Source organism: Nylanderia fulva, unplaced genomic scaffold (assembly GCF_048542155.1).
Source record: "Nylanderia fulva isolate GAGA-0341 unplaced genomic scaffold, ASM4854215v1 Scaffold29, whole genome shotgun sequence".
Classification (NCBI taxonomy): domain Eukaryota; kingdom Metazoa; phylum Arthropoda; class Insecta; order Hymenoptera; family Formicidae; genus Nylanderia; species Nylanderia fulva.
The window spans coordinates 2,482,325-2,494,926 of record NW_028190358.1 but is presented as its reverse complement, the minus strand read 5'-3'; the positions used below and the strand labels follow the sequence as shown (position 1 = coordinate 2,494,926).

At 42.1% G+C, this 12,602-nt stretch overlaps 1 protein-coding gene across 1 annotated transcript in view; it reads right to left on the bottom strand.

Moving 5' to 3' along the window:
- Positions 1 to 12,602, bottom strand: part of Ten-m (teneurin transmembrane protein Ten-m) — a 521,036-nt gene that overhangs the window by 13,325 nt on the left and 495,109 nt on the right. The window contains 9 exon segments of the mRNA XM_085484047.1: positions 115 to 331; positions 2,016 to 2,042; positions 3,663 to 3,870; positions 4,135 to 4,470; positions 5,107 to 5,481; positions 6,275 to 6,521; positions 6,675 to 6,964; positions 7,778 to 10,306; positions 10,633 to 10,796. Of these exon segments, the coding sequence (XP_085340173.1) occupies positions 115 to 331; positions 2,016 to 2,042; positions 3,663 to 3,870; positions 4,135 to 4,470; positions 5,107 to 5,481; positions 6,275 to 6,521; positions 6,675 to 6,964; positions 7,778 to 10,306; positions 10,633 to 10,796 (4,393 nt within the window).

Here is a 12,602-nt window from a genome sequence, read left to right as displayed (position 1 = left end):
GAAAGATGTTAAGTCATTTGTTTTATATCGCAAATTTAACTTTGCTGGTTTTGACTGATTCAGTCAATTTGCAGTTTAGAGTTCACTCAGGTATTAATTTAAATTTACGCTTACCTCGTTCCAGGGCACGAAGACGATATGGCTCTGCGGCTTGAAGGGCGATCTGCCGAATTGCAGAGTTACGGCGCCACCTCCGTTCACCAGGAGATCGAACCAGCCGTCGTCTCTAGTGAGGGTGAAGCCTTCCAGCGGTGTGCTAGTGCTGACCCGGACTCCCATCAGTCCCGTGCCGAGATGAGTGACGACACGGCCGCGTATGACGGCCGATCGGCTATTAGACAACGATCTCGTTAATCGAAAAATAAGTTTGCGAACAAATCAAATAAGATCTAGAAGATCACTTCTTTGTATGCTTCGTCGTACACTACCAACAAAGCAACCGCTATTCTCTAGACTAATTTCAATCTACTACATTTTACTGTTGACACTTTAAAAATCTCTTTTTAGAGTAAACACACCGACGAAAAGAGATACTGTCACTTGATAATATTTAATTAAATGTTTGAGACATTTTTCAATTCTTCATTAAATGTATAATTAAAAATAAAGATATTATACCTGTAGTATTAATTTTTGAAAAGTTTTGTAGAGAAAAAACAAAGAAAATTAATATAAGTGTAATACATATATTAATATTATTAATGTGGATTGCAGTGTGAAAATTATTATAAAATAATACGATAATATAAAATAAGAAATACGGGAGACCTTGTATAATATTTTGCTTTGGATCTAGGTGTTTCAAAAATAAATCTTGGAATTATCGACAAATCAATGTCCGTGATGAGGAGAATCGCTATATTTACACGCAAAAGTGCCGTCTTCCCGGACGTTTAAAAAGACCGAAGTAATCGAGGTAAATTTGCATCTAGGAGGATAATGCGCGTCCATTTACATGTGACAGCATTCTTTCGCCGGTTAATAAGTATCTCGATACCGAGCATCGATCGCCAATCGCGTATGCAAATACGCGATGAATATTCAACGCGACGTTTTTACTTTCGTAAATTCTGCTTCTCAGTGCTAAAGAGGGACCACTCGATTCTTTGATTGTTTATCGCTGCACGAACAACAACGACGAACGTAATCGTCGCATTATTTTTTATCGTGATGTTTCAGATGATCTCTCTGATCACTGTAGTTTGCCGTTTTTTTCTCGAACGAACAACGGAATACGATAATCGAACCTTCATCGTGCCTCTTTGGCACTGGAGCGTTTTATGGTCGAGGACAAATCACTACTTACATACATACAGTTAATATATATATATATACATATATATATATATATATATATATATATATATTTTTATGTGAATATACACGAATAACACAAAGTCGGAAGCTCAACGTAAAAGGCACGAAACACAACGTAGGAATCAAAAGGTAACTGAACCATGCAACACGAGAATGTGTTCAACAATAATGGAGGACAAGTGCGCCGATCGTGGAATGTGTTCCAACTGTCTACACAGAGACTCTTAGATCATGTATCGTATGAACCACACATCTCATTTTTCTCTTTCATTCTTTTCGTTGCTCTCAAATGTTGATAAAAGGACATTTGCATGACATCATTGGATTTAATGAGAGTGAGAAATGTTTCTTTCTCACGCGCATTAATCCACGATTTTGTCTCTTCCATCATCTCTGGGAACAACTGATAATTGATACAAATGCGAGGTGCGGAAATACATGATCGAAGGAGAGCGAGACCTGCCGAGATTCAATCAAATCGAATGAGGTCAAACTTCTCAAGCGCAGTCGAACGCACACACGCACGGCTTGTGGTGATCAGGATGCAGGATGTATTTTTATGTACACATACGTGAGAGAGATACCAAATGCACGAAAATATTATCAAACAGCAGCAGGTTTCTTATTACCGCTACGACGGATCTTATTACGGATCCTCGTTCATTTAATCGAGCTTTATCGATGTCTGGTTTTCTTACCTTGTGTTGAAGTGATTCCAGAACATACTGACCGGGCAGCACGGATAAAACAGAGCCGAGTTAAAATGATGCGATTAAAGGCGAAAATAGAAGGAGGACGCAGGATCTCGAGAATGATTCGTCAAAGGGATGAAGGAGATTGAAAGAAAAAGAGAGAGAGAGAAATAGAAAAAAAGCAGCAAAGGATATTCAAAGGTGGGACTAAAAATATAAAGGAGTTTGAGGAAAACTTTCCGCTTTTACGAAGAATTTCGATACGTCGCGTCTCGGGATTATTAGAATTTGCCGGTCCCTTCCGATAGACCTGACGCGTCGGGGAGAAAAAACTGTCCGGTTATTGTATATAACCCCCTTCCCTGAGTCCCCCACCCCCTTAGTCGGCATGAAGAGCGAAAAGCTCGAGGCTTAAACATGGACTCACACATTCACGCAAGCTTCACTCGGACAGACATGAGAAAGAGAAAAAGGGAAAAGAATCGAAAAGGGGTTGGATTGGTATGTCGATAGAGATAGATCGTAAGGGACTGCGATAAAGATTCTGGCATAGATAGAGAAAGAATAGAGAAGAGAAAGAGAGAGAGAGAGAAAGAGAAATATACATGGATAAATGAAAAGGACGGGAGTGGAAGGGAAGGGGGAGAAAGGGGTTAGTGCAGGGCACACGCTCGCGCACACGTACGTACAAAACATATGTAGAAAACTGTTGGGATGTGATTTCACACGGGTCACAACAACGCAGATATAATATATTGAAATCTATGTATATGCATCCTCGTGTCTGTATTCTGTCTGTACGGTAATACACGTGTACTGCGAGAAAAAGAAAGAGAGAGATATACAGGGGTATGCGTGTATCTTGTAATATATGCGCGTAAAGGCAGCTAAAGATTACCGGATTCTTGCGAGAGAAGAGCCTAGGACCCTTCTATGTGTGCGCGTTTCTTCCCGCTTTAGTTAAAAATAAAGATCGATCAGCTTTGTCCAACTACTAATCTTTCAATCGATTCGGCTCCCGGCTCGAGTCAAAGGGACTGACTATAATCGTATTATTAATAACCGTTAGTCCCATCGAGCATGCAGCTTTCTCGACCTTTGCGATTCACGCTCTATACAGACTTTCACAGGTTCTCCATGCACTTTTTTTTATCATATAGGGATTTTTTGCTTAATTTAGAAAATAAATTTGATCTTAATAAAAAACAATGTCAAGGCATCATATTAATTTCTAAATTGTAGTAGGCTATTAAACATCTCAGAAATTGGATTTTAAATCAACTAAATTTTTATGTAAAATTCAATAAGGAATTACAGAGAAATAGAGTTTAATAAAACTTTTGCCAAGAAAAAATTAATTCTACACTCTTGAAGAAATCCATATGTAAAGGGGAGAGTGGTGAACACAAGTGATATCGCCAAGTGGCTAGTGTATTCCTATTTTATGCTGCCATTTTCTCCTGATCGCACATGTGTGTTGAATCTTCTATTTTACTTCTTTACTCAGAGACACGCAGACGGTAGACGCAACATCGACATCGGGACGGACAATTTTCGCTAACGATTCAACGCGGAGACGACGAGGATCATGACGACGACATTGGTCGCAAGGACAAGAGGGGAAAGTCTCGCGACGATCGACGACGAACTTACCTCTCGTTGAAAGTCTCCTGACGAGCGTAGTTCTGCAGACTGCCCTCGTCGATTAGGAACTTCATTCTCTCGAAAAAGGAAGCGGTAATGGCGGGCGGTTGTTTCCGTAGCAATATATCGATTGGCTTGGGCGCTGAGACACACAGCTGGCTGCTGCGGCATATGTGATTGGAACAACATTCCGGATCGGCGCAATCGATGAGACCATCTGAAAGTTTCATTATTCTTCATTAAGGTCGCAAAATAAGTAATGCACTTATATTGATGAATTTTTGCATTAGTTGCTGAATTTCGAATATTTCAAGTATAAGTAGTAATGCAATTGCAAAATTTTAATTTACACTATATCCATTCTCTGATATTTCAATGACTCGATCTTAAAATGAAACGTATAGATTGTACAGTAACAAGTATTATACGATTATATAATAATCGGCTTTCTATATTGAATCATTAAATTAATTTGATGTACCTTTATCGTTGTCTCGTCCATCGTTGCAATTCTGCTCTAAAAGCACGCTACAGTCTTTGCCGTCCCAACCGTCATAGCACTGACACTCCCATTGCGCGTCGTTCGTCACCCTGCACTGTCCATGGCCGGAACAGGAATTTGGACAGCCCTCCATCGTGCAGTGTTTTCCGTTCCATCCGGTGACGCATAGACACGTGCCGTTCTTGCATTGTCCATGCTCGTTGCAGCGAGGGTCGCACTGCTTCAAATTGCAAAGCTCGCCGGACCAGCCTGGCAAGCAATCGCAGGCATTATCCACGCAGTGCCCGTGAGGACCGCAATCGAGATCGCACAGTTCTGAAACAGCGGAACAGGAAACTGTAAAAGCACCTGGTTCGTTTCAGAGGACGCGAAATGTTAGTCTCGAAGCGACACTCAGAAGCCGGGAGTAAAGCGACGATCGTCCCACAAGTGAATAAAAGCTACGAGAAAAAAAGGATAGTTAATCAAGAGAATGTGAAAATGATATACTTCGTAAGTTCTGTCGCCATCTTTCTGACACCTGGAAACACAGGAATCATCAATTTTACGAAGGTACAAAACGAGTACACGAGCGTATCGATCTCGATATGTTTAACCCAATTTATATCGCGGTCACAGCCCCCAGTTAACAATATCTCTGATTTCTAAATTAACATCGAAGATTGATACAGCTATATTTGTCGTAGTTAGTTCTGAAAGACACATTTTTCTTATAATTATTTAAAAAACATAGAAATATATAAGCTGAGTATAAATATAAAATAATCGTTTTCGAGACTATGTGAAGAGAAAAATAGAAGAAAAGATGAAATTACAATCTGTCGGATAAAATTTAAAACAATAATTCTTTTGTAATATGAATTTTTTGCGCGAAAAATGCTCGATATATCGATTTTCGATTATTAAGTAATAATATTATATAATTTTACATTCGTTAATATGTTCGCTCACCTTTCGAGCAATCATCACCGGACCACATCGGCTCGCAGAGACAGGTTTGGGTCTCGAGATCGAAGTTTCCGTGACCGCTGCAGTCCGGCAGGCACTGCAGTGCCTCCTTGTCCATTTGGCTGCAGTCGGCTCCTTTCCAACCTTTTTTACAGATGCACGTGCCCTCGGCGCAGAAACCGTGGCCCGAGCAAGTCGGATGCGGACAGTCAACCTCCTCGCAATACTTCCCCTTGTAGCCGCGTACACAGTTGCATTTGCCGTTGGTGCAGTGACCGTGCCCGTTGCAGTCGGGCACCTCGCACTCGTCGTGTCGCAGGGAGCACTCCTTACCCTTCCAGCCGGGATTGCATTGACACTCGCCGTTTATGTACTCGCCTAAATCGGTGCGACAAAATTATTTGACGTGGAATTATTTACTCGTAAAGTTGGTTCAAAAGAACGGAAACTTTTAACAATTGAAATTCAACGGCAATACAGCAAAATTGTCGCCGAAGACACTTTCTATAGGTACATACGTAGAATAGTTGTGATTCGATTTATCAGATGCTATCAGAAGTCGTGAAATTGCATTGAGTTATTGTTATATCATATTTTACTTTCGAATTCGATTCTACTTTCTTTCATTTTGCAAATGTAAATATATTTTGATTATCAAGAGCACTAGGAAAGTAGAAAAAATTGGTATGTTAAGTAACGAGAAATTAGCAGGTATCGCGATTATTTGCAAAAATGCAATATCGAAGCAAGTGAAACGTATAATCGGCTTTGATTTCTATTTAAAAGAAATCAATATACAAAGCCGTAACCAGGCTTGATTTTTTTAATCGCTTGAAAAACTTCCCAATCGTTATTTCTTCCTGTTTCAATAGGATTTTAATCAAACTCGTAACCAATAACCGATTTTTGAAGTTTATTAAAATTCCAATATAGATTTTTCAATTTAATATTATTTCAACCAAACGGCTGAATCCTATTATCGCGGATTTCTCAATATTTGTGCAATAATATAATAGCGCACGTATAATATGATGCATAAATATAAGAAATATATATAGAAAAAAAGATGTAAATTATTTTTAATATTCAAGAATATAATTAAAAGAAATAAGAGCTGATTATTTATTAATTTAGAGATATCTTTCGGTAGTAATAGTAAAATAAAACTCACCTCTTTGACTGCAGAGAACAGGACAGACACTCTCGCTGCAATCTTCGCCACCGAAACCAGGATTGCACTGGCAATGACCTAAGAGACACTCGCCCTTGCCACTACAACCATTCGGACAGTTATGCGTCATATCCTCGGCGATAACAGCAATGAATGAAACTTCGTGAGGATCCCCGTCATCGTTGTAGAGCGAGAGGAACCAATGTCCCGGCTCCATGTACTGAGTTACTTCCTTTTTAATCGAGGGCTGTGAAGAAAGCGGTCGCGTGAGTACATTATCTAATCGAATCATGCGTAAGTTTCACAGTTGTGCTACGGGGTGAGTAAAAAAATGAAAAAAAATAGTCTACCGGAGACTATTGACAAGAGAGTGAAATAAAAATAGGGCAGTGGCACATACAATAACACTAACATGGGACGCCCTGGTGGTCCGAGCCTTGAAACCACTGAGAACCTCCAGGAGATCGTACTGCGTGTGCGTGGGCAGCGCGTTCCTTCTCGCGTACACGCCGATGCTGGCACCGCGCGGGATGCTGTAGTCGAAACGCACGTAGGCGGCCTCCGATTGATAGAACTGCATGTTCCAGTAGCCGTACGGCGGTATCTCCTTGCTGAGCTTCTGCCCTAAACCGACCTGAGCGAAGGTCGTCCCATCGGGCGGAAAGGACCGCGCCGGGAAGGTTCGTGCACCTGCGAAGTCCGGGCATCGTGATCAGAAAACACGGCGTACGATCGCGAACCTGATTGAGCTATCGGGTAATGTAACTCGGGATTGTCGTTAGATTTTAATCTGATTAATTGAGTTATCTACGGTCAACGGATAATTTGTGTTGCCTAAATTGCGATAGATTGTATCGAACAGCTGATTTCTTAAAGAAGAAAAAAATTTGGCATTAATTTTGTGTTAACGAGGTATCAAGATTACGTTACCCGATGGTTAAAAATATTCTCAGGGCTAATGGATGAATGCTTATGCGTGTTTATATTTTGAGTATATTACATCTTTTTCTCTCGTTTTAAACGTATTATTTAATTCATACTTTTAGTTAATTCTCTCGCAATACACATTCCGTTATTTCTCACAATCATTGGATCAACAACTAATTTTCTTCTAAAAATAATAAATTGATTACTGATTACTCTTGTAGAACATTATCGGTATAAAAATCACTAACGACAATTTAATTGTGACATTTCGTGCACAGGAATTGACTTAAAATTATGTCAATACTACAGTAACCCATGCTATTTAAATAATAACGCCACCAATGTTGTCACAAAGCACATTGCAATTACTACAAATTACACTAAAATACAACTAATCACTACAATATAAGCAAATCAATGTAAATGCATTTGACAAATTCACGAGTAAACACAAGCAAAAAAGTGAGCAAAGACAAAAGAGAGAAAGTAGACGTGTTCGAAGGAAAGTGATGTAGAGGAAAAAATGAAACGGAAAGAGAAAAAAGAAAAAAGAGACAATCATAAACGTGGCCTCACCTTCGAGAATCAATATAGTAGGCTCGGGGGGGAGGGCAGTACTCCCCGAACAAGCCCACAGATCGGTGCTTACTTCTGGCTCGTGAGTCGAAGTGGAAATCCCGTCGATTGATTCGCTATTCTTCGAGGTATCGTCCATCGACGACGAATAATAGTTTTCGGTGGTGGAAATCGTCGCGTTGGCCGAATCTTTCGCTGTTGATTCCACATCTTGCTTTCTCCCGTTCGCCGAATCCTCCCTGGACTCTAGGAATTCGTCGACTGACAGAGTGGCATTAATGCTCTCGAGCTCTCGCTCCAAATTGTCGTCGATCGCTGAAAAATTGTCCCATTCGTCAGAGGACGAGCCCATGCACGGACAGGAGCACTCGCACTCGCCACCGGCCCAGATGGGCGCCGGAGGCGAGGCAGGTGGTTGTGGCGGCGGCGGTAATCGCGAATCGATCGCGTTTATCGACTCGGCGTCCTTAGCAGGGATTTTTTTCATGCTCTCTGCAGGCGGCACCTGCGTTTGATCAATGTTAATCCCGGACAAGTGGCCGTCCTTCGTCGGCACCGACACCGAGAGAACGTATAGCGGTCTCGAAGAAGCGGCAGATGGATCCTCGGTGGCAATTGTTACATTTATGAGCACTCGATGCGGTGAAGATGTCGATGAAGATGAGGATGATGATGATGAGCCGGGATGAGTGTCGCGGTACACCGGCACCTCCACGATTTGTATTCGTTGGGTGATCGGCGAGTTAGACAGATGATCCGTATTAGAGGGAAACCTGGGTGACGCGTTACCCGATGAATCGTGCACCGCTTCATGCGGAATATTCGTGGAAGGTAAATTGTAATTAGTTCTAATCGACGAGGAGTTTTCAACAGGCTCGTTAGCTTCGACAGTCGCTTCATGGAACTTCTCTTCAAACTTCCGAAGAAACTCGTCGACGTTTTCCTCTCTCGTGATAATTCGTGGATCATTTTTATCTTTAGTTCGCTCCTTTTGGAAAACAACGCTGGACTTCGCGTCGTTTTCAAGAATTTTAGAATTAGATGATTTAGGAGAATCTATTGTTTCTACAGTTGCAATTGGTCGCTTCTTGTGATGAAGATCGACAATCTCTACCTCGTCCTGTCCGTAGCTATAGATCGGTACGGGATAATCTTTCTGAAGTTCCTCGGACTGTTCGGGAGCGTTAATGATATTGAACGAGACTTCGGACTCGGACGACGAAGATTCCTGAGACAGCTCTCGGGTTTCTTTTACAATGTTCGACGTCTGAGATTCTATCGATTCTATCGATTTCGTGGCTATATTTATTGTTTTCGAGTTATTTTTTTCTTCGGACTTATTGTAATGCTTTACTTCAACCTTCTCTCTGAGAAAGATCACATCTTCCTTAGAATCTTCAATTTTCCCGTCGTTATTTAACAATGCATGAAATGCTTGTTCATCATCTACGTTTATACTAGGCAAAATCGTGCTATCTACAGCGTCTACTCCGTTTTGCTCCACTTCTACAGAAACTAACCGTTCGCTCGTATAGAAATTACTTACGTTCAATCGTTGATCCTCCGTTAGTTCAATCGAGCGTATCTCTGTTACGGCTTCTACAATGCTATCGGCAGCGTCTATATTACCGTTATAATCGGCGGGGGAAACGTTGCTGTCATTTTCTATAGTTTCGCCAACTACTCGGTCGTAATCGCTGCTATCTGCGCCAAGTTTCGGGGACTCCGCGTCGGATGCAGACGTCGTAGTCTCGATACCGTCTCCGCTTTTGCCAATGTCCGAACTTTCGGACGTGCCGGTGTTCTCGAAATCCGCGTAATCATCGCGAACGAGTTTCGCGGCAACGTGCCCTTCTTCTCGCGTCGTCGATTTCTCGAGCGCATCAACAGCGTTTTCGTCGACGACCGGGAAAAGTTCGACGAGAGGCCGCGTGGACGTCGCGCCGGACACTTTATCATCGTAGAACGATTCGCGATTGGATTCGGAAGTTGACGCGGACGAACGACCAGAGTCGATAGAGACAGAGGACGAAGAGGTGAGATGATCGACAGTATGATCGTGCGAGTAATTAGTAGTAGTGGCCGAGACATTCACGACAGCTTCCTTCACCGGCCCTTCCTCATGCTCCCGATCATGCACAATCTTACCCGGGAACTCGTCATGCAACGGAACCGATCGCTGCTCGAACCCCGAGGTCTCGGTCCCAAGGACACTTGGGGTCGAGGACGACTCCTCGGAGTCACGAGGGGATGATGGTGCGACACTTTGGTGCAATGCATGCTCGTTAAATGCGTTCCTACGCTTGCGGCTGTATACGACATCATCTAACAACATGCTATTCGACGTGATAATCCTACCTCCTGACGATGACGGTTGCCGCGTCCTGCTACCCGATTGCGACGACGTTACAGTGGATGACGTGGACGTCTTGTTCGCCTCGTTCGACGATGGCTTCGCGTCCGTGTTCTCGCCCACCAGGACCGTGCACGCCTTTGTGCCTTGGTACGACCAGTTCACTAAATTGGACGCTTAATGAGGAATCAATTAGGATTGCACACGGTGTTAGTTTAGCGGAAGTTATCTTGTTATTATCTTGCTCTACTTCGTAGTGTTTCAAGAGTATTTCGCAGACAACAGAAGAATAAAAAATAGACTAGAATATATAAATTTGAGATATTTTTACGAGACATATCCATAATCTTGCTAAAATGTGACGTATGCTTTTAAATAGAAGCTTTAAATCTGTGTTATAATTTTGTTTAAGTTTACAATTATATCTGATATAGAATATAGAAGATAGATGGCTGACGGAGCAAAGAAACTGTCGTACGGAATGCAATATGCGAATAATTACCTGCGACGTAGGTTAATGCCGCGGTCAAGCAGAGCGAGAGCATAATTACTACTATGGCAATTAGTTTCCAGCTGCACCAATCGATTCCCTTGCGGAAATGACAGCGGATGCTTTGTCTCCTCATCGGGATCATCGACGGGGCGTGCCCGTAAGGTAAAGGTACCCTGAAAATCGATGAAGGTCGATTTATAGTGGCCGGCCACCCATTTAAATTTTCGATTCCCCTCCTTAGCTAACCCTTATCTCCTCCACCGTCGGTAGCAGATTCGTTTAACACACGTCGTCATTAACGATTATCCGGCCGCTCGTTAGCGGTCGAAGATTAATCTTTATCCCGTTGCTTTATCCGAAAAGTTAGATAACAATCCGAGTCGAATCGTTACACGGGGTTACATAATTTCTCGATGCGCCGCCGTTGTAATTAGAGAAACACCGTCGAGGAATTCGGCACTTGAGTATAGTTTTCAAGCACATTCGGAGTCGAACTTTCGGAGTTTCGCTATATAGTAGAGAGTTGCGGCTCTCTTTTTCTCTCTCTCTCTATCTCTCTCCTTCCTTCTCTCCCGTGGCGTTCGAGAAACTCGCAATGTATTCTCGCTCGTTACATATCCCCATAGAAAAGCAGCAGTCCTCGAGTGTGTTTGTAGTGAACGGTTGCCGCCACCGTCGCCGCTTCCAAGTAACTCACAAATGTCTAACCAAAATATTTAAACGCAACCGTCGGATTCTGAAGCGCGAGCGGGAAAACGCGTTTGCTTTCGTTGCACCGCGTGATAATGAAAAAAACGAGAACCTAGAACGAGCGTCTACCGTCCTCCTCTCCAGGGCTGCGCGTCCTCTCTTCCGCTGTTGATTCTACGCGGATTGGACGCGCATTTTTTTTCTCTATCGCGCAAACAAAATAAAAGCGGACGATTTGGAGTTCTCCGAGTGAAACTTCCAGGTCTCTGAATTTTCTATTTTACAGCCCGATGTCGAAATGTTTAACCGAGTGTTTGACTTATTCGTTACAAAGTTTCAATATTGGAATATCCGACGTTTTTGAATGTTAACTCTTTGGTTTTGTCACATTTACATTTTCACCATACTTCGTTGGTTTAGTTTTTAATAAAGCTAAGTGAAACGTATTGATTTTTTTACACAAATTTAAAAAAATATTCGATCATATGTTATTTCTCTCTTTTCATACCTATAAATATATCAAGTTAAAAAATTTTTTTATATAATATTCTTTTTTATGTTGAACTAATAATAAATAGAAAAATATGAAAATATGTATATATCGCGTGAAATTAAATGTCAGCTCGGCTACTAATCAGCATTGTTCATTATCAAATTATCCTTTCTCTATTATCCTTCTATTCTATTTCGCATTAAATCAATATCGTTTTTTTAATTCAATTTCTGGAAAATAATTCGTCGTCGACTTTCGAGCGCGCGCTAATGTCATTTATGTAAATTTGCATAGCGTTGCAAAAGTCTGGAAAGAGAGAGAGAGAACGCGAATCCGTTCGCTCCCGGGGATGCTAACGTCGGATATCAAATTCCGTTGTGTCCACTTTCCGAAAGAAGTTCGTTTTCCGTAAATACGCGGCGACCGTTTTGCGAGTCTCTCACAACGAGAGAGAGAGAGAGAAAGAGAGCATTCCTCAAGGATCTGTGGCGAATGTGTCGTATAAGGACTTGAAGGACCGGCGATTTTCCTCGGCGAAACCAGTCACGCGCGGACGGTCTCTCCCTCGAGGGATGACAACCCGCGCTCAAACATTAACTCATTGTGCGCGTCGGCTGAATAGATGATTTATGAGGATCTATCGAGTGGCGCGAAGAAAAAGACGGAGGTCGACGTAGAAGTCGATCGCCATCGTCCGTCTGTCCGAGGTTTTCGAAACACGCGTTTCTTCGGCTCGCACCTCGAAGCCTTCAATTCATTCACCGACGACACAATTCGCCGTTCGATATATAAAGAG